The 23221-nt window shown below is 41.6% G+C and overlaps 1 protein-coding gene across 1 annotated transcript in view; it reads right to left on the reverse strand.

The window, feature by feature from the left end:
• Positions 1–23221, reverse strand: part of LOC122807521 (solute carrier family 26 member 6-like) — a 1069142-nt gene that overhangs the window by 39604 nt on the left and 1006317 nt on the right. The window contains exon 17 of the mRNA XM_044078446.1: positions 5818–5872. Coding sequence (XP_043934381.1) covers positions 5818–5872 — 55 coding nt within the window. The remainder of the gene's footprint in view (positions 1–5817; positions 5873–23221) is intronic.

A 23221-nucleotide genomic window follows, 5' to 3' on the forward strand; every position in this document is an offset into this window, starting at 1 on the left:
CTAATCTACCCAATCCTACTCACAACCTATGAGGACACAGAATACCTAGGCTTTTACTATCCCAGATTCAGGACCTCATCTCCCTTACCCACTCATAACATCCCTCAACCCCTCCCCTCCCAGTCGCCCACCTTACTCAATTATGTTCCCATCAGGCCTAGATACATCTACTCCAAACCTAGGTACTATCATAGTACCCTACTTAGGATCTGGAAACTTATAATGAGGCTAAAAAACAACCTCACCATGGATGGTGACATCCACCCTAACCCAGGTCCAAATACTATTACAACCTTTTCTCCCTCCACCAACACCCCAACCAATATAGACCTTGCACATAGACCCCTAGACTCCTTGCTGGCATGCCACCTGAATATAAGGAGTGTAAACAACAAAATTCAACACCTACATGCCCTCCTGGCAGTTTACTCACCTGATATACTATGCCTAATGGAAACATGGCTAAAACCTACCACTAAGGATAATGAAGTCCTCCCACCTGGATATAACATGCATAGACTTGACCGCACCCAAAAAAAAGGCGGAGGGGTAGCAATACTCTATTAATCCACTTTATCTGTCACCATAGCCAACCCCCAATCCCCTCTATTCAACAATGCTGAGATCATTACCACAAAACTACACATTAACAACCATAAAAGCATAAACATTGTCTGTGCCTACATACCCCCAAGGAAGAACACAGACACCCTCGAGGAGTTCCTAACCTGGCTCAACAATAACCAGCCACAGGAAACCATAATTCTCGGGGACTTCAACATTGACTGGAAAACTTGCTCTTCTCAATCCCCAGCAATCCATGTAAACCTCCAAGGATTTACCCAAACCATAACCACACCCACTAGGCAAAACAAATCACACAACAAAGCTAGTACCCTAGACTGGATACTCATCAATAACTCTCCACATCAGTATATGTCAGGTACTACACCTGATGATCTAAGCGATCACTGCCTCACATATATACTTAAACTAAAGGTTAATCACCATCATCAGCCCACATACAAAACTATAAGAAGTAATAAAAACTTTAACCCCCAAAAATTTAACAATGAACTAAAGTCTTGCAACTGGTCTGCCCTAAAAAGCCTTCCACTAGATGAAGCAGTTAGCTACTTCAACTCCAGATTTCTGACTATTCTCGACCTCCATGCCCCTAGCCGCACTAGTAGAATCAAGGTCAATACTGCACCTTGGCTCACTAAAGAAACGAGGGCAAAAATTGCATTAAGAAATAAAGCATGGGTCACCTACAGAACTACTAAAACCCTACCTGACCAACTGTTATTTAGGCAACTAAGAAATGAAGCAAAAAAATCAGTAACCTCAGACAAAAAAGAATACTACCACTGCCTACAACAGGTTCAAAAAACTAAACCTCAGAAATTCTGGATGGGAGTAAAAAGACTACTCCACCCAGGACAAACCACCACCCCAAAACCATCTGTCACTAATCAAAGTTCCCCCAAAGATATTGCCAACTCCTTTAACACCTTCTTCACTGAAACCATCCAAACTTTAGCTAACCAACTCTCACCCACTGGCTCCAATCCGAGCACTACCAATTCCAAAACTACAACTTCCTTTAGCCTTCAACCAGTCCCTACTCAACTCATCAAAACCCTACTTAGGAAACTAAGACCAACCACCCTGGCTGCTGACCTCCTCCCAGCTGACTACTTACAAAAAGCTGCAGATGCAATTGCATTCCCCATCTCCATCCTTATTAACCGATCCATATCAGAAGCCATAATCCCTGACATATGGAAAATCTCACACGTCATACCACTATACAAAGGGGGCAGTTCCACTGAACTGTCTAACTACAGGCCCATAGCAATCTTGTCTCCACTAGCGAAGATCATGGAGAAGTGTGTACATATTCAACTCATGAAATATCTCACACAAAACAAACTTTTATCCAACTCACAACATGGTTTTAGGTCCAATCACAGCACCACTACAGCCCTTCTCTCTTTCACAGACACTATAAATCAAAATCGTAACAACAACGTACTGTCCTCTGCTCTCTTCCTAGACCTGTCCAAGGCCTTTGACATGATGGACCACAAAATGCTAATGAACTGCCTGGAGGCCAACAACTTAAATAAACTGACCCTCCAATGGTTTGAGTCCTACCTACAATGCAGGAAACAGGCTGTACTGTGGGAGGGTAAACTCTCCTCACACCTCTCCATCAGACTAGGAGTACCCCAAGGCTCAATACTAGGTCCCCTTCTGTTCTCCATCTTTATAAATGAACTTAGCATAGCCATACCAGAGGCCACCTGCATTCAATATGCAGATGACTCTACCTTGATCTGCACTGCCTCCACCCCAACCGAACTCACCAAAATAACACAAATCACCTTCAACAAGGTAGAAAACTGGGTGCTAAACCAACGCCTAATACTAAATCCCAATAAAACTAAACTACTTCTCTTTACCCCAACACACAGGACCACCTCACCCCTGTTCAATATAACAGCTAATAATGGTACCATCATCACCCCAGTTACCCAAACTAAACTATTGGGTGTCATGATCGACTGCAACCTCAGATTTGATGCACACATCAATCAAACGATAAAAACTACCAATATAAAACTTGGCAGTCTGTTCAAGATCAAAGCATACCTCACCCCGCAAGCTAGAATAACAATTGCCCGCTCCCACCTCCTATCTACCCTTCTCTATGCCTCTCCTCTATTCTCCCACCTGAATAAAACCAATCTTAAAAAACTGTCTTCATGCTACAACCAAATCGCTAGATTTGCTACTGATTCACCCTACCGTACCCACCACTGCCAGAACCTGAAACTCCTGGGCTGGTTGGAACTACCACACCTCCTACAGCTCAACCAACTCAAAGTCGCCCATAAAATCCTCCACCAACCGGACACCACCCCAGCCCTAAGAAACACAATCTGCCCCTACAATAACAGTCGCCCACTACGCTCATCCACCAAACTTCTAGTACTTACAATCAAATCCAACCATGCAGCAGGTGACTCCCTCTTCACCAACTCTGTCGGTAAAAACTGGAACTCACTACCTACTGACATTACCAAAGAATCTTCTCCATCCATATTTAAAAATAAACTTATAAGTCACCTCAAGTCACACTGGATATGCCCCTGTACCAACCCAGACTAAGACTTCATACTTCCCTCCAACATACTCTGTTCAGCTACTCCCCCTCACGTTAATTAATGAGATCCTTTATGACTAAACTATAACTATTGCTATCCTCGGCCTCCATGGTCAATAAGAAAAGCATGCCACTGGACTAATGGAAGTATGTATATACTATGTCTACAAGCAAATTGTATTGCAATCACAATTTAGTGGATTGTCTGTTTTGTCATATCTATGTACTATGTCTACAATCTTCTTCTATGTAACCTCTATTAGTTGAACATTTACTTGTAATGTCTATTTCTTATCCTAATCTGTATCTTTGGAGCTTTTCTCCCCGGGACTCCGCTGAAAATGGACATGTATCCAGCCGGACCATCCCGGTTAACAAATGTAAAATAAAAATAAAATAAAATAAAATATTCATGCATTCATTATAGCTTATGGATACCTCTCACATTTTCCCTTCAGTTGATATCACTGAGATTAAAGATCAACTCTAAACCTCAGTGTCTTCAACTCAGTGTCCTCCATGCAGGGAAGACAAAGTTTTTGAAAGTTTTTTTTTTTTTTTAAAGAGCTTGAAAATATTTGCCAATAGAATGAAGTTCCTGCTCTCACATTATGTACCACATATGGTGGTGTAAAAGGTAAGTCACAAAAATCTGAATAAACACTATAGTGGGGCTTAACAGTGTAAACATCTGTTTAGCAATTTGCTGAACATGGGTTTACTCCTTTGGAAAGCATGATAGCACAAGTGTGGCATTTTTGAAGTATAGATTATTGAAACAGCTATCATGCAAAGGCAGATCTTTACTTGTATTTTCCATGTAGATTTTTTTTGATTGATTTAATAATATACCCTTGGTGGATTGGGCTTCCTGTGTTTCATTTAGTTTTCACATATTATTAGTGGCCATACCATTGTTTGTTGTTGCAGAGCTACTCATGATGATTTAATCTTTATTTATTTTTTCTTGACCTGGTAAAACTTACTAGACAGACAGATGTGGCCAGTTTTCAAGAGTAATATAAGACATTTGGTAAGTCACTTGCCCTGTCAAATAGTACATAAGCGATGGCTATGCAATTTAATTCCAGGTCTACATGATGTAGCATGTTAATAGCCAGCCTTGTTGCACCTAATGAATGAAATGACTTCAGGTAAGACATTGTGTTACATAAAGTACCTTCCACAGGAAGATATTCTTTATCACTGCATCAGAACAGCTGTCATCACACAGACCTGCCCTCTGAGCTCCAGTATGACAACATCATTGTCCTACACTAGACATAACACAGTGGTTCGTTTCTGCTCTAAACACAACACAGTGGTTCGTGTCTGACAGCTGCAGTTCTAAGCATTATACTGTTGACAAGAGGATAAAGGCTATAAGCTGCTAATGAGCTACTTCCTGCCTACTGTAGTAACTACCCATGAAACTTAGTTCTCTTAATTAACCTAGCCATTGACCAAGAAAATGAACTAATCTCATTATGCATGTCAGAAAGGCAAAGACAAATGCAAGCTATATGGAGGGTTTAGAGTATCCAGCCAGACAGCACGTTTTTCTGAAGTGGGTGAAAATATAAAATTCTTGGGAAAAAATGCAAACATGGGAAAATATAAGCTCTCCGCAGACAGTATCCAATAGTCATGCTTGAACTGCTTAGCCTAGAGCTATAATGCAAAAACGTAAGATACTGTGCTGATCAGTGTAAGAATTTGGTGACCTCTCATTGTCAGGTTTACTGAACGTGTCTGAATTTTCCTGGGGAACTATGTTGTCTTGGATTAGGATTATCTAAGAATATTTGTGGATTCCTGTTGCTTTGTTTCTATTTTAGTCATTTTCTGCTCATCAGTGCTTGAGCTTCTCCTGCTGAAGACTCAAAATGGAGGACTGACAGTCATCACTTTTATTTACGTAAAGTTCAGAGGTTTAGTGTACTGATTCTTGTTACCTGACTGGACCTTTGGGAAAATCGCTGTTGAAATTCCACAAGTGGCTGCATTTTGTGATGAGAATTGCTGAATAAGATTCACTCAACTATTTAAAGAATCAATAATTGTCTTGCCTAAATATTTGCTGAAGGTCAGCATTCATAATTTGACTTCAGAAATATAAGCATTTTTACTTTTGTTTCAAATTTCTGGCAGTGCAATGGCTTGCGCTAAAGTCTACACCACAGCTCATCCAAGATGCGATGACTTAAAAGAGGATCTTCTGTTTTGTATCTAACAGCAGTATTTATTTTCATTTTTCTGGAGAAGCATCACATGGAAATGTACACATGTACAGCTGTGACCACATAAGCAGTTGAAAAGCATCTCTGCAACACGTAAAATCAATACTTTATAGAGAACTGTGTTTTAGCATTATGAAGGAAGCTTGGTTTAGGGTTGTTCCCTAACAACTCATGATCATACCCAGTTCTTAGTGGATAAAGTGAGGTAATACTGTTTTGGATACCTGGGTATAAAGCTGCTCACTTCAGCAATAATTTCTTAAACATGGTTTGACACTTGAATAAAAAACGAGAGCAGTGAAGGTTAGTTTATAACAAATTTTTTTATGTCCACTATAAAACAACTTTGTATGTTTTTTGGTTCTGCATTTTCATTGACACTTTAAAGAAAAAACTCCAACTTACACTGGCAAGAGGCAAGGTACACCTGGACTTCAATTTCATGAAAATCTTTAAAGATCTGGAAAGAAGACAACCAATATATATAAGTAACAGGTTAGATAGAAAAAGTAAAACATGCAGTCAAATATTCAGTGTGCTGGGCATTCTCAACTCATAAACACACGATAATTGGGGATTTAAAAATGGAGCAAATTGTAAGGCAAAATTTGTACTATTATAAGTGGCAGAAATATATCTTCTACTATCTATCTATCTATCTATCTATCTATCTATCTATCTATCTATCTATCTATCTATCTATCTTTATATCTTTCTACTATCTTTGTAATTATGTAACCAAATATTCACTGTATTGAGCATTCCGAACTCATCATGATAGGTACACTCAAAATATAAAACACAGAACAAATCTGAAAAGCAAATGTGAATTACCAAAGCAAGCAGCAGAGATGTATTTTCTGCCATATGAGTGTGGGTGTGTGTATATGTGTGTGTGTGTATGTGTGTGTGTGTGTGTGTGTGTGTGTGTGTGTGTGTGTGTGTGTGTGTGTGTGTGTGTTAGAGAGAGAGAAAGGGAGAGGTTGTGAGAAACTTAAAACTGCCACTTAGTAAAAACGCAGCAGAATGTGAAATACAGAAAAGCAGCACAGAGCTAAAGAAATGGTGCTTAGTTTTCAGAAGAAAAAATGGAATGTGCAAAATTTAATTGTCTTTTCAGTATGCATATAGCAGAGTCATAAATAAATGTATGAAGCTGTATATAAATTTAAAGTTTTTCCTCCTTTGGAAGTATCTCATGCTTTTGAAAGTGATACTGTACGTAAGCAGACACATATATTGGCAGAGCTTTTTATTATTTCAAGAATTAAAATACACGGACTGCAACTTCTCCTAGAGTTAAGTGACTGTACAAGCAGAAAGCTTTCACTAAAATTCCAAATCAATCAAGAAATATAAAATATGAGACTGTTCTAAGCTCAAAGAGTAACATCTGAGCAACAATTATACCTTGCTCTTTGAAGTGTCCCTAGAGGATTTTTTTGAATAAGACGTTATGCCTGGAATTCACTGCCTGTGAGTTTATTGCAACTATTGAATGCTTTTAAAAGATAGCAGCAAATATAATGGAGTATTTGTTTTAGCTACTGGTCGGTATTAGTAGGACCAAAATAGCTGTTGATAGCGTTTTTACTTAATTTCATCTGATTAAATTTTTTGTTTAGTTTCTCTTTGCAAGTATTTATTATACATTTCATCTTAGAAAATGTATTGCTTAATTTTAAAGAGTTTTATTATTCAATTTTAACAGCTCTATGCTGGGTCTGCTCCTTTTGACTTCTGACTTTGACTGATTTGTGACTGATTTGTCACTGTCTGCCTCAGTCAGAAGTAGGTCCTTATGCCTAGAGCAGGATTCACAGGAAGGAAAATGTCTGTAGTGTAGGAAAACCTTTGAATAATTATATAATTGTAGGAGTGAAGTGATTGAGAATTATGTGAGTTCAGAGCATGCAACAACTCCAAGCTAGCTAGCCCAGGAGTTTACTATACATTTGGGCTTTTTTACTCAAATGGTGCCGACCAACCCACAGTGAGGAGACGTAGAAGAGTGTACAGACCCATGGTAACCTACCAGGGGCTACATGAGGTGGAGATAGTGGAACACTATAGGGTCGACAGGGACATTCTACAGCAAACTGTTGAGCTGTGCCGGCCACACCTCACACACAAAACCAACAGAGGGGAACACATCCCAGTGGATACCAAGGTATGTGTAGGCTACAAATACTAGCCATAGGTACCTTTCAAAGGCCAACTGGGGATATCATGGGGATCTCACAGGCATCAGCATCTAGGGTACTCCACCAGTTCCTGGATGCCATCCCAGCACATACCAGTGAGCACATATATTTCCTCAACACCTGTGCAGCGTTGACCAGCAATATGCGTCTCTTCCACCAAATAGCAGAATACTCTGAGGTAGTGGGTGCTATAGACTGCATGCACATACACATCATAGCACCACCCGGCGAGCGGGGTAGGGTCTATCTAAACTGCAAGGGCTTCCCCTCCAACTGCCAGGTCATGTGCAATGCCCAGGGTATTATCTTGAATGCGTGTGCTGGCAGCCCTGGAAGCTATCACAACTCCCACACCTGGCATATGGCACAGCTGTACCAGTCATTTGCCAGTGGGGACATTCCATATGGCCACCTAGTGGGGGATGCTGGTTACGCACTGGAGCCATGGCTGATGATACCCATCAGAAATGCACACACACACCCGAACAAGAACTCCATAATGAGGCACAAGCACAAACCAGAATCATAATCGAGCATGTGTTTGGGATGCTCAAGTCACGGCTCTGCTGCCTGGACATATCCGGTGGACCCTTGCAGTACTCTCCAGCTACATGTACACAAATGTTCATAGTATGTGCCATGCTACACAATATGACCCTGTGGAAACAGTTGCAGCAGGAACAGCACGGGGCAAGGCCACACAGCTCCCCACCATTGCCAAGGCCATCACAGGCACAGAAGGACACGGAGAAGGAACAACCTGAGATTGCCTATGTAGGCAGAAGGAGGCATGCCCAGTATGTCTAGGCTTTGGTAAAGAGGCAATGCATAGCACATACACTGACACGGTAAGGAGCCAGGGAATTACACCCCTCTCTGACTCGCACATACAGTAAAAAGGATGCCAAACATGACACTACCTGTGCTTTACCATGTATAGGGAGTGTACTATATGCATCCGACATAGTCAGCCCTCCAGCACCATCCTCAATACTGGCACAGCCACAAGGTAATGCACTCTTCCTATCAATTGCTGAATAGAGTAGTATTATTTTTATTTTTATTTATTTTACATTTGTTGACCGGGCTAGTCTAACTGGATTTATGTCCATTTTCAGTAGAGGCCCGGGAAGAAAAGCTCCAAGCATGATTAGTAAAACACAGTTAACAATATATAACAAGGACATGTAAGAAAACAATACAGTGGTAGCATTGGTTAAAAGCAAAAATATAGAATAGTAAATAAAGAATATAGACATTATGCTAAAAGTTGATTTAAGTAAAGCATGACAGATGTACTAAACACAAAGTGGGTATGAGCACAACAGAGTAACATCCTTATAATTTTTCCTCTTATTATGAAAAAGAAGCAAGATTAGGAGGCCTAGGTTAGAGGCCTAAGTTAGAGGGGTGGGGAAAAGGGTAAGAGTAGGAGGGGAAATAGATTTCAGTCTGGGTTAGCACAGGGACAAAGCCACTGAGTTTTAAGATGTTCTTTAATATGTTTTTTGAATAGAGAAGTAGACGCTAGGTTAGATAGTTCAGGAGGGAGCTGATTCCAATTTTTGCCTGTAGTGTTTGAGAAAAGTGAGTCACCAGCTTTATTGTTAGATTTTAATTGATGATCAGGAGTTTATTAGCAGAACGTAGTGTAGCTAGATTTTTGTATGGTGAAATCAGATTAGTGAGGATAGGGGTATTATAGGGGTGGTATAGGATCTTTTGAGTGATAAGTAACTGTTGATAGAGTATGTGGTTCTGCAATTCTAACCATCCTAGTTGTTTGAGGTTAAGACAGTGGTAAGTTTTAAAGGGTGTACATGTAATGAATCTCGCTATGTTATTATAACAGGTAGAAAGTTTGGAGATGTTATTTTTAGATAGGTTAGTATATATAGCAGAGGCATAGAAAAGGGTAGAAATGAGGTGGGTCTGGGCAATAGTTTTCCTGGCTGTGGGGGTAAGGAAGGGTTTGATTCTATAGAGAGTACCAAGTTTTTTGTTAACAGATTTTATGGTGGCGTTAATATGGTCATCATAGTTAAGACGATTGTCAATTATAGCACCTAGTAGGCAGGTGGTAGTATCCGGGGTAATGTTAGTGGTATTGTTGGAGGTTATAGAGAAGAATGGTGTGGAAGATTTTTGAGTTGGAGTAAAAAGCAGTAGTTTTGTTTTTTTTGGGATTAAGGAGGAGGCAATGTTTCATAAACCAGTTTTCAACACTTTGGAACACAGTTTGGGTGAGGGACTGGAGGGAGGCTATGTTCTTAGCAGTACAGATTAAGGTTGAGTCATCTGCATATTATGTTGTGTGTTCAATACTGTCTAGAAGTTGTCAGCATGTAGGCATGGAGGGTTGTGTCTCGGCGATCTATGGCCAGTACTGTTGATGATGTATAGTATGTTCTGATAGTTGTATCTATGGTATGGACGTGAGCATGCAAGGGAATTGGGTGGCTGAATGGGATAGCAGCAGATAGTGGACACCTATATGGGCAGCATGAAATCCCTAACAAATACTGGTGTCATCAAAGTAGGCAGTACTAGACAAGGTGAGAAATCCCACTGCAGTACATGTGGTGGCCCAAATGTGTGTCCATAGGACACACACACATGCATGTCAGTGAGGCACACATACTAATCACCAGCCTCAGCCAGCAGGACAGGTGTAGATGACCATAAAGAAAGGCTGGGCTAAGGCCTCCAATTGATGGCAGTGGTTAACAGCCCCCCCCCTGCAGACCTAAACAGACAGACTACAACAGGTCTGGCAGTTGTATGTTATTTCTGAAGGGTAAGAAGTCTGAAACTGAAATGTAGGCAAATAAAACCTAAGATCTGTACTCTACTGATATGCCTCCAGTCTGCATGATAGGTCAGAATACACAATGAAATGGAAGCCAACAGAGTACCTGAAATACCAGTACAGTCATAGCAAATGTTTAAAGTCGTCAGGTGTGCCCCCCCCCCCACAATCCTATGTAGAAATGCTGTAACATGTACGTGTGGGTTTAATAACAGTGGAGCACAGATTACCTGAGCTGGCCCAATATACAGGATAGATTGTTGCATGTCTACAATATGCAGGGGTCCATGTGTTAGTTTGTTGTGTGTTCAATACTGTCTAGAAGTGGTCAGCATGTAGGCATGGAGGGTTGTGTCTCGGCGATCTATGGCCAGTACTGTTGATGACAGGGCCAAGTTCCAACAACTGTAGTGCCAACCACAATGCTTCTCAGCAATAGCCATGTCAGCAGTCATCCATACTCACTGTCCAGATGTCAATATCTGTCACCGTCTGAAAGATGGACATGCCATGAATGTGGGCCCAGACATACACACAGTACACAGGTAGAAGTACCCTAGACAGAGTACAGAAAATGTAACTGTCACCTGCACACAACTTTGGAAATGTACATATAGGTTAGCAACACATTAGTTGTCTGTGTAGTATGGAATACTGATGTAGTCTGGCCAGTCAGTGGCAGACCACAAAAGGCACAGTTATGCAGTAATGAGAGACTGCCAATGTCCCTGCACAAGGCAGCATAAGGAGAATGTTCCATGTATATCTGTGAGTCATCTGCAAGAAGCTTCCAAATCACACATGCACTCAGCTCACCCCACCATCAGCCACAGGTTTATCACAGGTCATATCCTTGCTGTTGGGAATGAGTACAATATGACCCCCACTTCTGTATGGGAATACCCACAGAATGCAGCATGCTGAAGAGGTGTCCCATGCAGGTGTGTCCCTTCCTGTAAGCAGCACCCTGCCAGCATCCAGACCAATTGATTAATATGGACAGGAACTATTGCCATTAACACCTTGCACACTTACCCTGTCACCCCAGGGGAATCCAGTGGCTCACAGTCTGGGAATGTTGGAGTGACAGAATGCACTGGCCTGCTACAGATGGACTGCATCACTACCAAATGGCCTACAGTCCTCTGTCAAAGGCCTGTGCCTCACCTGTAGTGACAATGTATGGTATCTCATAGGGTCCCAACTAACAAAATAACACAATCAACAGAACACAAATGCAAGGCCATCCTGACAAATCCCAGTAGCATGCCCACCATGTCCTTCTGCATTAGCTGTGGACCAACCCCTAAATACCACCGGGATGAAGGGACAACTATAGGGATACTTCTCAGATATTGCTTGCATAATGTTAGGAAGAGGATAGAATAACAGGGTGGGGGTGGGGGTTAGAAGCATAGACATGGAATGTGTGAAGTCTGAAACTCTGATGTGTGCCCATACTACCCCTGCCTGCAAACCCAGTAATGGGTGGCTATAAACCTGCTCGTAAAACACAATGTGAAGGGGAACTGACCAGATATATGAGCCCTGCCTCTGGGTAACCTGGGTAAATCTGTACAGCTGAAAGTTATGGTCACAGCAGGATATGGCCATTGTGTTGCATTGATATATGTACAAGAAGGGGATCCTCGGCCACCATAATACCAAGGTACTGGACCATTTACAGAGACCCATCAGCAAGTGTCTGCAGCTACCCCTCCAGAATGGTGTGAGTGTGCAAGAATATGTAGGATGCAGACCACAATACTGGACACAGTTTCATTCATCTTTTATTTCCCCAAGAAATAACTGTGAGCAAATAAGTATATCTGTCAGTAGTTGATGACATAATACATCGCAGTGTAAAACAGTACATATGTCTGAATATCTCTGCTAACACCAACCATGTAACACAAGCAGCACAGACACCATAGTTACCACAGACACAATAGTTACAGTATCCCACTATCTGTCGCCCATTGTGACCCCATATTGTCAACCTATCTACAGATATCCTGCAGAAACAAGTTGCTAGCTGTAGGTGTAGAACACCAAACCTTGGACTGGAGTAAAACCTACCTGGAATGGATTCACACACTGAATACAGAAGCTCATACTGGGCATGCTCCTACACTTAGAGAAATGAAGCCCATGTCTGACAACAGAGTGGACTATACATATCTGTCAGTCACAGATGTCTATGTACACACACCACATTGTACACCATTCATGCTTTGCACACACATTGGATAGGAATACTCACACATATCCAAGGCCAACACACTATAATATGCCAAACATACACACACAGAGATGTGGGGAAGAGAGAGAGACAGACAGTGACAGAGAGATTTCCATTATGAGGCCTGCCCTACCCACCACACATCCAATTGGCTGATATCACATGATGTGCTGATGTCAATCACTGTAGACATTTCTTTTGGTAGCTCTCAGCCCTATAGTGTCTGTGGTGCTTGTGATAACAATGTAACACAACAGTACAAATCAGTATTCATCTAGCATTTGTATACCCAGTTCTGTCAAATGTAAAGTTGTATGTGACTGAGTGTGTGTGTGTGTTTCTAGAGGAATGGTTTATGGCCCATTCACACACACTGCACTTCCCATTGCCCATGTTAGCCCTCCTGCTGATGTCAGTCACCTTGAAATAACCCTCTGGCCAAATATCCACCTTATAAGCTGTGTGGTGCTTGCGATATGTGTGTAATACTGTGGTGTAAAAATCTAGTTAGGTAGGAGTTCTAATCCCAGACATGGCAAATGTGAAACTATATGTGTGTGTGGAGATGAATGATTTTGAGGCCATTCACACTCACTACACCTCCCATTGCCTAACTTTAGCATGCCTGCTGATGTCAGTCACCTTGAAATAACCCTTTGGATAAATGTGAGCCCTGTAAGCACCATGGCATTTGTGATAACAACATAATGCTATAGTGTAGCATACTATTTAGATAGGAGTTTTAATCCCAGAAATGGCAACTGTATAACTGTGTGTGTTTGTGTGAAAGAGTGTGTGTGTCTTTGATGATACCTGATTTCATGGACATTGACATGTACTACTCTCCCCTTACCCCTCCTTTTGCACTGCTGCTGATGTTATTCACCTTCAAAGATACCTTTGGACAGCTCTCCAGCATATAAGCTGTGTGGCACTTGCGATAACTGTGTAAGACTATAGTGTAGCATACTAGTTAGGTAGGAATTCTAATGCCAGACATGGCAACTGTAAAACTGTGTGTTTTTGTGTGAAAGAGTGTGTGTGTGTCTTTGATGATACCTGATTTTATGGACATTGACACTTACTGCTCTCCCCTTACCCCTCCTTTAGCACTGCTGCTGATGTTACTCACCTTCAAAGATACCTTTGGACAGCTTTCAAGCATATAAGCATTGTGGCACTTGCGATAACTACATAATACTATAATGAGGAATCTTGACCAATGGATGGGAGATCGCAGATATACCCCAGGGATTACTTCAGTGTCACTGCTTGACAGAGGCACAGCAAAATAATAGGCATAGTTTTATTCAAACTAAAGGGGTGGCGAAAGCCAAATAACTATGGGCTAGGCTTATAAATGCCCTTGGGCAGATAGCCTAGTATGAACCTATGAACCTATGAACCTATGTAGCATACTAGTTATATAGGAGTTCTAATCCAAGACATGCCTACTTTGAAACCATGTGTGTTTGTATGAAAGAGTGTGTGTGTCTTTGATAATACCTGATTTTATGGACATTGACATTTACTACTCTCCCCTTAACCCTCCTTTAGCACTGCTGCTGATGTTAGTCACCTTCAAAGATACCTTTGGATGATACTCCAGCATATAAGCTCTGTGGTGCTTGTGGTGATTGCGTAATACTGTAGTGTAGCATGCTAGTTAGGTAGGAGTTCAAATCCCAGACATGACGACTGTGAAACTGTGTGTGTTTGTGTGAGAGAGTATGTGTGTCTTTGATAATAACTGATTTTATGGACATTGACACTTACTACTCTCCCCTTACCCCTCCTTTAGCACTGCTGCTGATTTTACTCATCTTCAAACATATCTGTGGACAACTCTTTAACACATAAGCTTTGTGGAACTCGCAATAACTGCGTAAGTCTATAGTGGAGCGTACTATTTAGGTAGGAGCTCTAATCCCACCATGGCAACTGTGAAACAGTGTGTGTTTGTGTGAGACAGTGTGTTCGTGTGTCTTTGATAATATCTGATTTTATGGACATCGACACTTACTACTCTCCCCTTACCTCTCCTTTAGCACTGCTGCTGATATTACTCACATTCAAAGATACCTTGGCACAGCTCTTCAACATGTAAGCTCCATGGTGTGTACCACAAAGGTGGTGCAATGTAATAGCAATGACTACATAGGTATGGGTTTCAACCTCATCCATAGCAAGCATTTGTGTGTGCAAATATGTATGTCTGTACCTCAAAGAATTTGGCCCCATTTACATCCACTTCATCTCAGTGCCTGACTTTAGCAGTCCTGCAGATATCATCCACCTTAGAAGTACATGTTACCAACCCTAAACCATATAAGATCAGTGGTGCATGTGGTGAGTGTAACCATAATGGTTTGTAACGATTGCTAGATAGAGGTTTGAACCTCACTCCTGGCAAATAAGCTGTGAGGTGCTTGTGATATGTGTGTAGGGTAAAATTATTTTTGGGATGTCTCAGCCACTACATCACCCAATGCCAGTATTTGCAAGGGCTGGTGATGTTCCTTACCTTAGAAGTACCTTGGGACAACATCCATCCTATAAGCTCTGTGATGCATGCGGTACACTGTAGTAACAATACATAGCTAGGTAGAGGTTTGAATGTCAGTACTAGCAACTGTGCATGTGTGTGTACATGTGTGTGTTGTATGTGTGTGTGTGTGTGTGTGTGTGTGTGTGTGTGTGTGTGTGTGTGTGTGTGTGTGTGTGTGTCTGTCATCAGTATCCTGTGTGTGGGAGTTGCTGTGATTGTGTAATAACAAGATCCATTGTGGGGGGGGTTGCTAAATTATTATGTTGAGGACCTATTATATGTCACAATGTCCAATTTACAAGGCCAACAGATGTCAAACACCAGAGAGGTTGGTGTAGACAATCCATAGCCCTACATGTGACAGTATGGATTGGTGAACAATATAGGCAACTCTTCTATTACCCAGAGAACACTCTTCACACACGTCCCATACACAAACACACTTGGGTAGTCAGCAACCACTATATTGATAGTTCCCTGCATATTGCCTCACAGATAGTAACCACTGTGTAATTGTAGTGGACTACATGCCTGCTGACCACAACAGTGCCACTGACATCAGAAAGTACTTTGATATGTTACATCTCCTGACTGTGTGTTATCTAGCAATTAAAAGGACATGGCACCTTGTTCCATCCCCTCAGTAGCCAAATAAATCTGTACAGTGGTCCTTTTGCCATGTTCCCCACTGGACGCCTGCAACAACTGTAGTGTCCGCAAATGTACACCACAAAAGGAATACCATGCCTTATACACATGCCCTGTATGGACAACTGCCACTAACTCCATTGAATACCCGTACCATGCTGTCAATGTAGGTGCAAGCATGACCTTAGTTACATAGCCAGGTCTCACCAAATGAAGTCAGGAATACTACATCAGAAGATAACAATCTGTCCACACAACATGCCCCAGAGACCTCAGTTCACACATCAAAGAATATGCATGTGGGACATGTGCACAACCCAGACAATGTTCATGTTAGGGAATATAGATCACATACATGGGAAGCAGTGCACATCACTGGTCACTGACAATAGTAACCCAGATGAGTGGATGGTGAATACAATACCCACCCCTGGGGACCACTCCAGGGACTACACCCCTAAGCCACACTGGGGACTATTGTCATGTGGCCTGATGCCAAGGTATTCCTTTGGCCTAGCCTTGTAGAGCCTTCAGACCCATTCACCTACTACACACCTATGAAGCAATGAACCTATGGATCTCAGTATTGGAAAATGTGTGTGTGTGTGTGTGTGTGTGTGTGTGTGTGTGTGTGTGTGTGTGTGTGTGTGTGTGTGTGTGTGTGTGTGTGTGTGTGTGTGTGTGTGTGTGTGTGTGTGTGTGTGTGTGTGTGTGTGTGGAGATGAATGATTTTGAGGCTATTCACACTGACTACACCTCCCATTGCCCTACTTTAGCATGCTTGCTGATGTCAGTCACCTTGAAATAACCCTTTGGCCTCATTTTAGCCCTATAAGCTCTGTGGCACTTGCGATAATTGCATAAAAATGTAGTGTAGCAAACTAGTTAGATAGGAGTTCTAATCCTGATCCTGCCAACTGTGATGATGTGTGTGTTTGTGTGAGAGAGTGTGTGTGGGTCTTTGTTGATACCTGATTTTGTGGATATTCACACTTACTACACTTCCCTTACCCCTCCTTTAGCACTGCTGCTGATGTCACTCACCATCAAAGATACCTCTGGACAGCTCTCCAACATGTAAGCTCTGTGGCATATGCAATAATTGTGTAACACTATAATAGCAATACATAGCCAGTTAGGAGTTTGAAACTGATCGCGCTATCCCTAACAGAACCAATATGCTATCCTCCAAAAAAAGGAAGCCAATCTGATGGTCCCCTGCCATAAACAAACTCTACAACAGAAGAAAGAAAATGTTTCAAAAAAGAGTACAATTCCATGATTGGAGGAACTCCCTGGTCAGCTTCAGTAAGAAGCTGAGATCCCTCATAAAATCCTCCAAGGCTAGTTACAAAAATAAAATCTCCACTGATTCTAAAGGCAACCATAAAGCATTCTATAGCTATGTCAAGAATCTCGATGGCAACACTCAGATCTGCTCTGAGTTACAGCACAATGGCACTAAATATACAGAACCAACTGATATTGCCAACATCCTGGCAGATAGGTTCAGTGCTAACTTTACTCCCCTCTCACCTCCTAAAGGTCCCATTTCTGTACCGGAAGGATGCAAAGTTCCTGTAATCATGGCTGCACAGGTAAAAACCACACTCTCCAAAGCCAAGAACACAGCATCCATGGGACCTGACAACATCACAGGCTGCGTTCTGCATGAACTACAGAACAAACTGGCACCCACCCAAGTACCATGTTCAATCATAGCCTCACAGGCTTTGTGCCCACTGAATGGCACACAGTGACAGTTATCCCACTCCACAAAGGGGGAGCCACCACGGACCCTGGGAACTACTGCCCCATTAGCCTGACAAGCCTGGTCTGCAAGGCCATGGAATGTATCATCATGGAACTTATAAACAAAGACATTGGTAATCTCCAAACTCTGTACCCCACCCAGTTCGGGTTTGTAAAAGGCAGATCATGTCTCCTAAACTGGATAGACTTCTTTGAAGCAGACACCAAAGCTGTAGATGGGATTAAGGTGGTTCACACAGCCTATCTAGATCTCGCCAAGGCTTTCAACACCATCCCCCACTCTGGAATTGTAGATAAACTCACTAAACTAGGCATAAATCCCTATGTCACAAGATGGGTTGCCAACTGGCTCACTGACAGAACCCACACTGTGAAAGTAGCAGACTCCAAATCCGACTTCATACCAGTGACAAGTGGAGTACCACAGGGTTCACTCCTGGGTCCTCTCCTGTTTGGTATCTACTTCTCTGAAGTACAGGCTAACATAGAAGATCTTTGGCTAATGAAGTTCACAGATGACTGCAAACTAGGAGCCATAATCGAAACTCCTAACGATGTGGACATCCTACAAAAGGGCCTCATTGAGACAGATGCCTGGTGTCAAAGCCATGGCCTCAAGTTCAATGCCAAAAAGTGCATTGTCATCCCCTTTGGTAAAAACTCATGAACTACCACATAGGCAGTAGTCTACTTAACACTGAAAGTATGATAAGAGACCTTGGGACACAGGTGGACAGTAGTCTCTCCTTTGATAATCACATCGCCACAGTAGTCAGGAAATCCTTCTATGTGGCACACCTCATCACAAAAGGTTTCTCATCCAGGAAAAAAGAGGTCATTGTTCCCCTCTACTCATCACTCATTAGACCAATTATAGAATACAATGCCCCTTTTGGTATGTAGCTCACAAGACATCTACAACAACTGGAAAGGCCACAGAAATACCTCACAAAGAGGATTACCAGCCTCAAACAGATGCCCTATGCAGACTGTCTCAAAAAACTCCAGCATTACTCCATTGCATATCACCTACTCAGAGGCGATCTCTGCCTAACATACAAAGCTATGTCAAACCCAGAGCTGTTGGTTGGACATGCTAAACTAAAAGAAATCCCAATCCCTCTGAGCTACAGGCTCTAGGGACCTAAACCTTGTCACCAAAATAAACAGAACATGCTGGAGGGATAGATTCCTATCCCAGAGACTTCCCATACTCTGGAACAAACTACCTCTCTATATCAAACAAAGCTCCTCATTAGCAATCTTCAAAAAAATCTTGATGATTGGATGGGAAATAGGAAATTCACCACAGGGATCACTTCTTCACTTCTGTGGCTCAGCTTGACAGGGTCACAGGAAAATAATTTTCTTGGGTGGTGAAAGCCAGGGCACCTTTTTGGCTAGACTTATATAGGCCCTAGGGCCAATAGCCTAGTACCTATCTATGAACCTATAACTAAGCACTTCTTGTAGGTGTTGGCTCTTTTTCTTCACTGTGAGCAGGACTTCATGTGGGTGCTTGACAAGCAGCATCACAGAGGATAGATGGAAATAGCTCTTACAACATACACTGTAAAGACAGGCCAACAAAAAGGAGGAGGACGTTCCAGACATGGATACAGAATGTAAGTATTGCTGTTCTACAGTTGAAGTAATGTTGATTTAACAGGGTTTGTGTTGATATGGCTGTTCTGCATGATTTAATGTCTGGCATGACAGTGTTATGTGGTTGAGGAAACTCTCACCTGTAGGACTATCTGCAGACTGGCCAGAGTTTGGAGTCTTAGATGTGGTGTGTTACTCACAAATTTCCTGTCTTTAGAAATGCAGTGGCATACTCTGATGATTGCAGTCAGTAAATGTTGACATCCATGTGTGTTACTGACTTCATATTCCTCAGAAGATGTATGTCACAACAAACCCTGTTACACCAGCAATTTTCTCAGTTTATCACAGCAATATGTCAATATTGGCCCTGTGTTTGTGCCTCTGTCCCCCAAGTCTGTCACCCTTTGGCAGTATGTCATGCAGTAAGAGTTGTATATGTACAGTATATCATTATTTACTGACATCATTCCTGATAACAAGCCAGTGATATATCAGACTGTCAGACATGTTATGTATAGTAGGCCTTATATTTGAGGACAAAACCTGGACATTCTGTTGTAGTCTGTACAGTAGTGGGGTCTGTGTACTTATGGTGATTGTTGACAGAGTGCCAATACTGTGTAGCGGTGTATTGTGAATATGTTATTTGGCCTGTGTAGAGACTGTGGTAGATGTCAGTGTTCTTGGTCCTCTTCTACCTGGCTTTGCATGCTGCTCTAATTTCTGGCACCCTATCAGCATATATGTTTGTAAGGCTAGACTGAGACATGTCCCATACCACAGTCAGGCATCAGACTACACTGTCAGTTGGGCCAGTATATGTAGAGTTAGTGTGTGAGTGGCAAATATGAGGATACTTTTGTTCACACAGTCCATATACTGTACTATTAATTAGGCTTACCATAATGTGACTTTCACTGTGCTGAGACTGGTTGTGGGTATGCACTTTCACACTGGTGTCTGTTACTTCATGCGGTTACATGCCTGTAGTGCCTGCTATATTTGCAATTACATCTGTATTCCCCCATGGGAAACTTGGGTCAGTGTTGTGGCAGTCTGCCTGTAGTTTACACAGTACTAGGTGACATGCCTAGCAGCTCAGTGTATTTACCTAGTATGATTTTATGTCCAGATATTTGCCAGATGTACTGTTGCCTGGCCACCATACATGTTGGTATTTCTGAAAAAGCAGTGGGATGCTATGAAGATGTATGTCACTAACTAGTGGGAAGTATGTTGGCTTGGGACCTCTGCTACTCCAGTTAATATGTGTTAGGACAGACAAGTGGGTGTGAATGCATCAACTGTGTGAGCTTATCTACTCAAGTATTTGTGTTATATCCCCATTTTCATGGCTGTAAAGATACCCTTTGTCAGGGTTGGTCCACACATCTTGCACTAAGGAGTTCTGTGTATACCTCTGGACTGACCAGATTGTTTCAGACTGTCCACGTTTATTGGTCATATTTCTGCTGTATTCCACAGGATAATTACTGTGATTTGTGTGGTACTTCACTATGATGATTTTATGATGTTTGTCAGTAACTGATGGCGTACATGTCAGTATCAGAAGAGCTTTCCTACACAATATGTCTGTTGACACAACCCCTGTTACTGTCGCAACACTCTACATTAATAACTGCAATACTTATATTATGTTCCCTTGCACTAAGAGGTTGTGAGTTATGGTGCTGAGATATGACTCCACTACATGTTATGGGCATATGTTATATATGCATACATATATATATATGAATATATATATATATATATATATATATATATATATAAATATATATATATATATATATATATATATATATATATATATATATATATATATATATATATATATATGTGTGTGTGTGTGTATGTACATATATATATATATATATATATATATATATATATATATATATATATGTATTTATCTCTCTCTGTCTCTCTCTCTCTCTCTCCATATCCTTGCTATGTGCAAACATGAGTGTTGTATATACCTTCTCAGATGTATCCCATCATATTTATCTATGTGTATATTTAAATATAAAAACATGACTGATTCAACACTATTTTTCACTAACAAGTAGCAAACAATTGTAGTAGTCAAAGCAGTTGTTCACTACTATTCAGTACATGTACTGAATGATATATTTGAACAAGCAAGAAACATTAGCCTAGCTCCGATGGCTTAGTGGTTAAGTGCTGAGACTCTAATCTACAGGGTCCTGGGTTCAGGACCAAGAAGGGCTGTTTATTTCATTGCTAGGCAGAACAAGGACTGTTGGATACAGAGTGGGTAAGGCAGTTTTGACCAGCTTTAAGCGGGTTTGCACGGGTGTGCATGAAGCTTAGTGGTGCTAACATATGGTTAAACGAAAAGGCACTTACATCATGTAGGCTTCGCTTACCACTGCGCAAATCTGTTTAGCATTTACATTTAAGCAATGCTTACACCTGCTAAGCATAGCTCAGCCCTGTTAACCAGTGATAACATTCCAGTCTGTTAAAATAGCAGGGTAATGCCATCTTTAATAAGTGTATTTAATTCCATGTACGTAACATGCTTCTATGTGCTGTCATTACAGTAGCAAGGGGTGTGAGTATACTGTATGGGACACCTGAGTATACATGACTAGTACCACAATCTTTTCTCTTTGTATGTGTTTCATACATGGGCAGTATCCCAGGTTATATGCAGTCACACGTGCATGTATTGTATCATTACATTACTACTTTTAACAGTGTTTTTCCAAGTAAGAGTAGATTGCAGATTGTAGTACTGGAACCATACACCCCTACATGCAAAGCTGGACTTTGAGTACTGACTTTCGTGTTCTTGGTGTTTGAGCTGTATGTTATTAAGTATCTCCTATTGGATATTGATCTGATAAGTGGATATTAACTGTAGACTACTATGTGTTTAGGACATGTCATTGAGGGCTGCTGTCATGTAGTAATGGCATATATATCAGTGTCAGACGTCTGTCTGTCAAAACATTCATCCTAATGTATAACCTGCTGGCTAGCTAATTTCTCTCTGTCTTCTGTACAGATGTGCAGATGTCAGGTATCCATCTTGGCTGTTTACAGGCAATCTCTGATTGACTGACACTGACATGTCTGCCCAGCAGTGTTATGAATGCCACAGCTAGGAAACACCACCCTGTATGCACCACATGCCATGGATACCTCAACCAGACTACCACAGTCAGCAGAACATGCTTGGGTACAGTTCTCTAACCCAGACACTGGCCATGTTATGTAATATATGTTGCATACATGTCAGTTGGAGCACCTCAGTGGCCCTCTACAAGAGAAAACCAGATGACTGGATGTTGAATTTAACTGTCACCCTGGGAATCACTCAAGTGGCATTGGTTAATAGATGGCCTGCTGACAAATGTCAGATGGCATGATACTAGTGCATCCACATGCCCTACTCTTCTCATCTCTCCATGGACATTAGCCTGGTACACACCTAGGAACACCTGCACCTATAGACCTCAGTACTGACAAATGTGTCAGTTTGCAGTAGTGAGAATAACAGTGTCTGTTTGTTTATAAACTTATAGTTGAAAATACTCTGAGGTCCTTCTCACCTACTACACTCCCATTGCTATACTTAGAAATGGCTGTTGCTGTAATTGACATCAAATATACCTTTTTACAAATTTCACCCTATGGGATACCGGGAGCTTGCAGTACCAGCATAACACTGTTCTACAAATGGGTAGATAGGCGTGGGTTACCCTCTGAGTCCTGGCAAGTGTGTGTATGTGTGTGCAATTATGTGTTAGTGTGCATATTTGTAGGAGACAGCATTCTGAGGCCACAGCCTCCAAATACAATAAACCTTGCCATACATTATAAGGGATAGTAATGTTGCTGACATTAGGAGAGCCATGACAAACCTTCACCCTACTATCCCTGTGGCATGTGCAATAAATGCATATCCCTGTAGTAGCACTGATTAGATA

Source organism: Protopterus annectens, chromosome 7.part1 (genome assembly GCF_019279795.1).
Source record: "Protopterus annectens isolate FY-2018-M chromosome 7.part1, PAN1.0, whole genome shotgun sequence".
Lineage (NCBI taxonomy): Eukaryota > Metazoa > Chordata > Ceratodontiformes > Protopteridae > Protopterus > Protopterus annectens.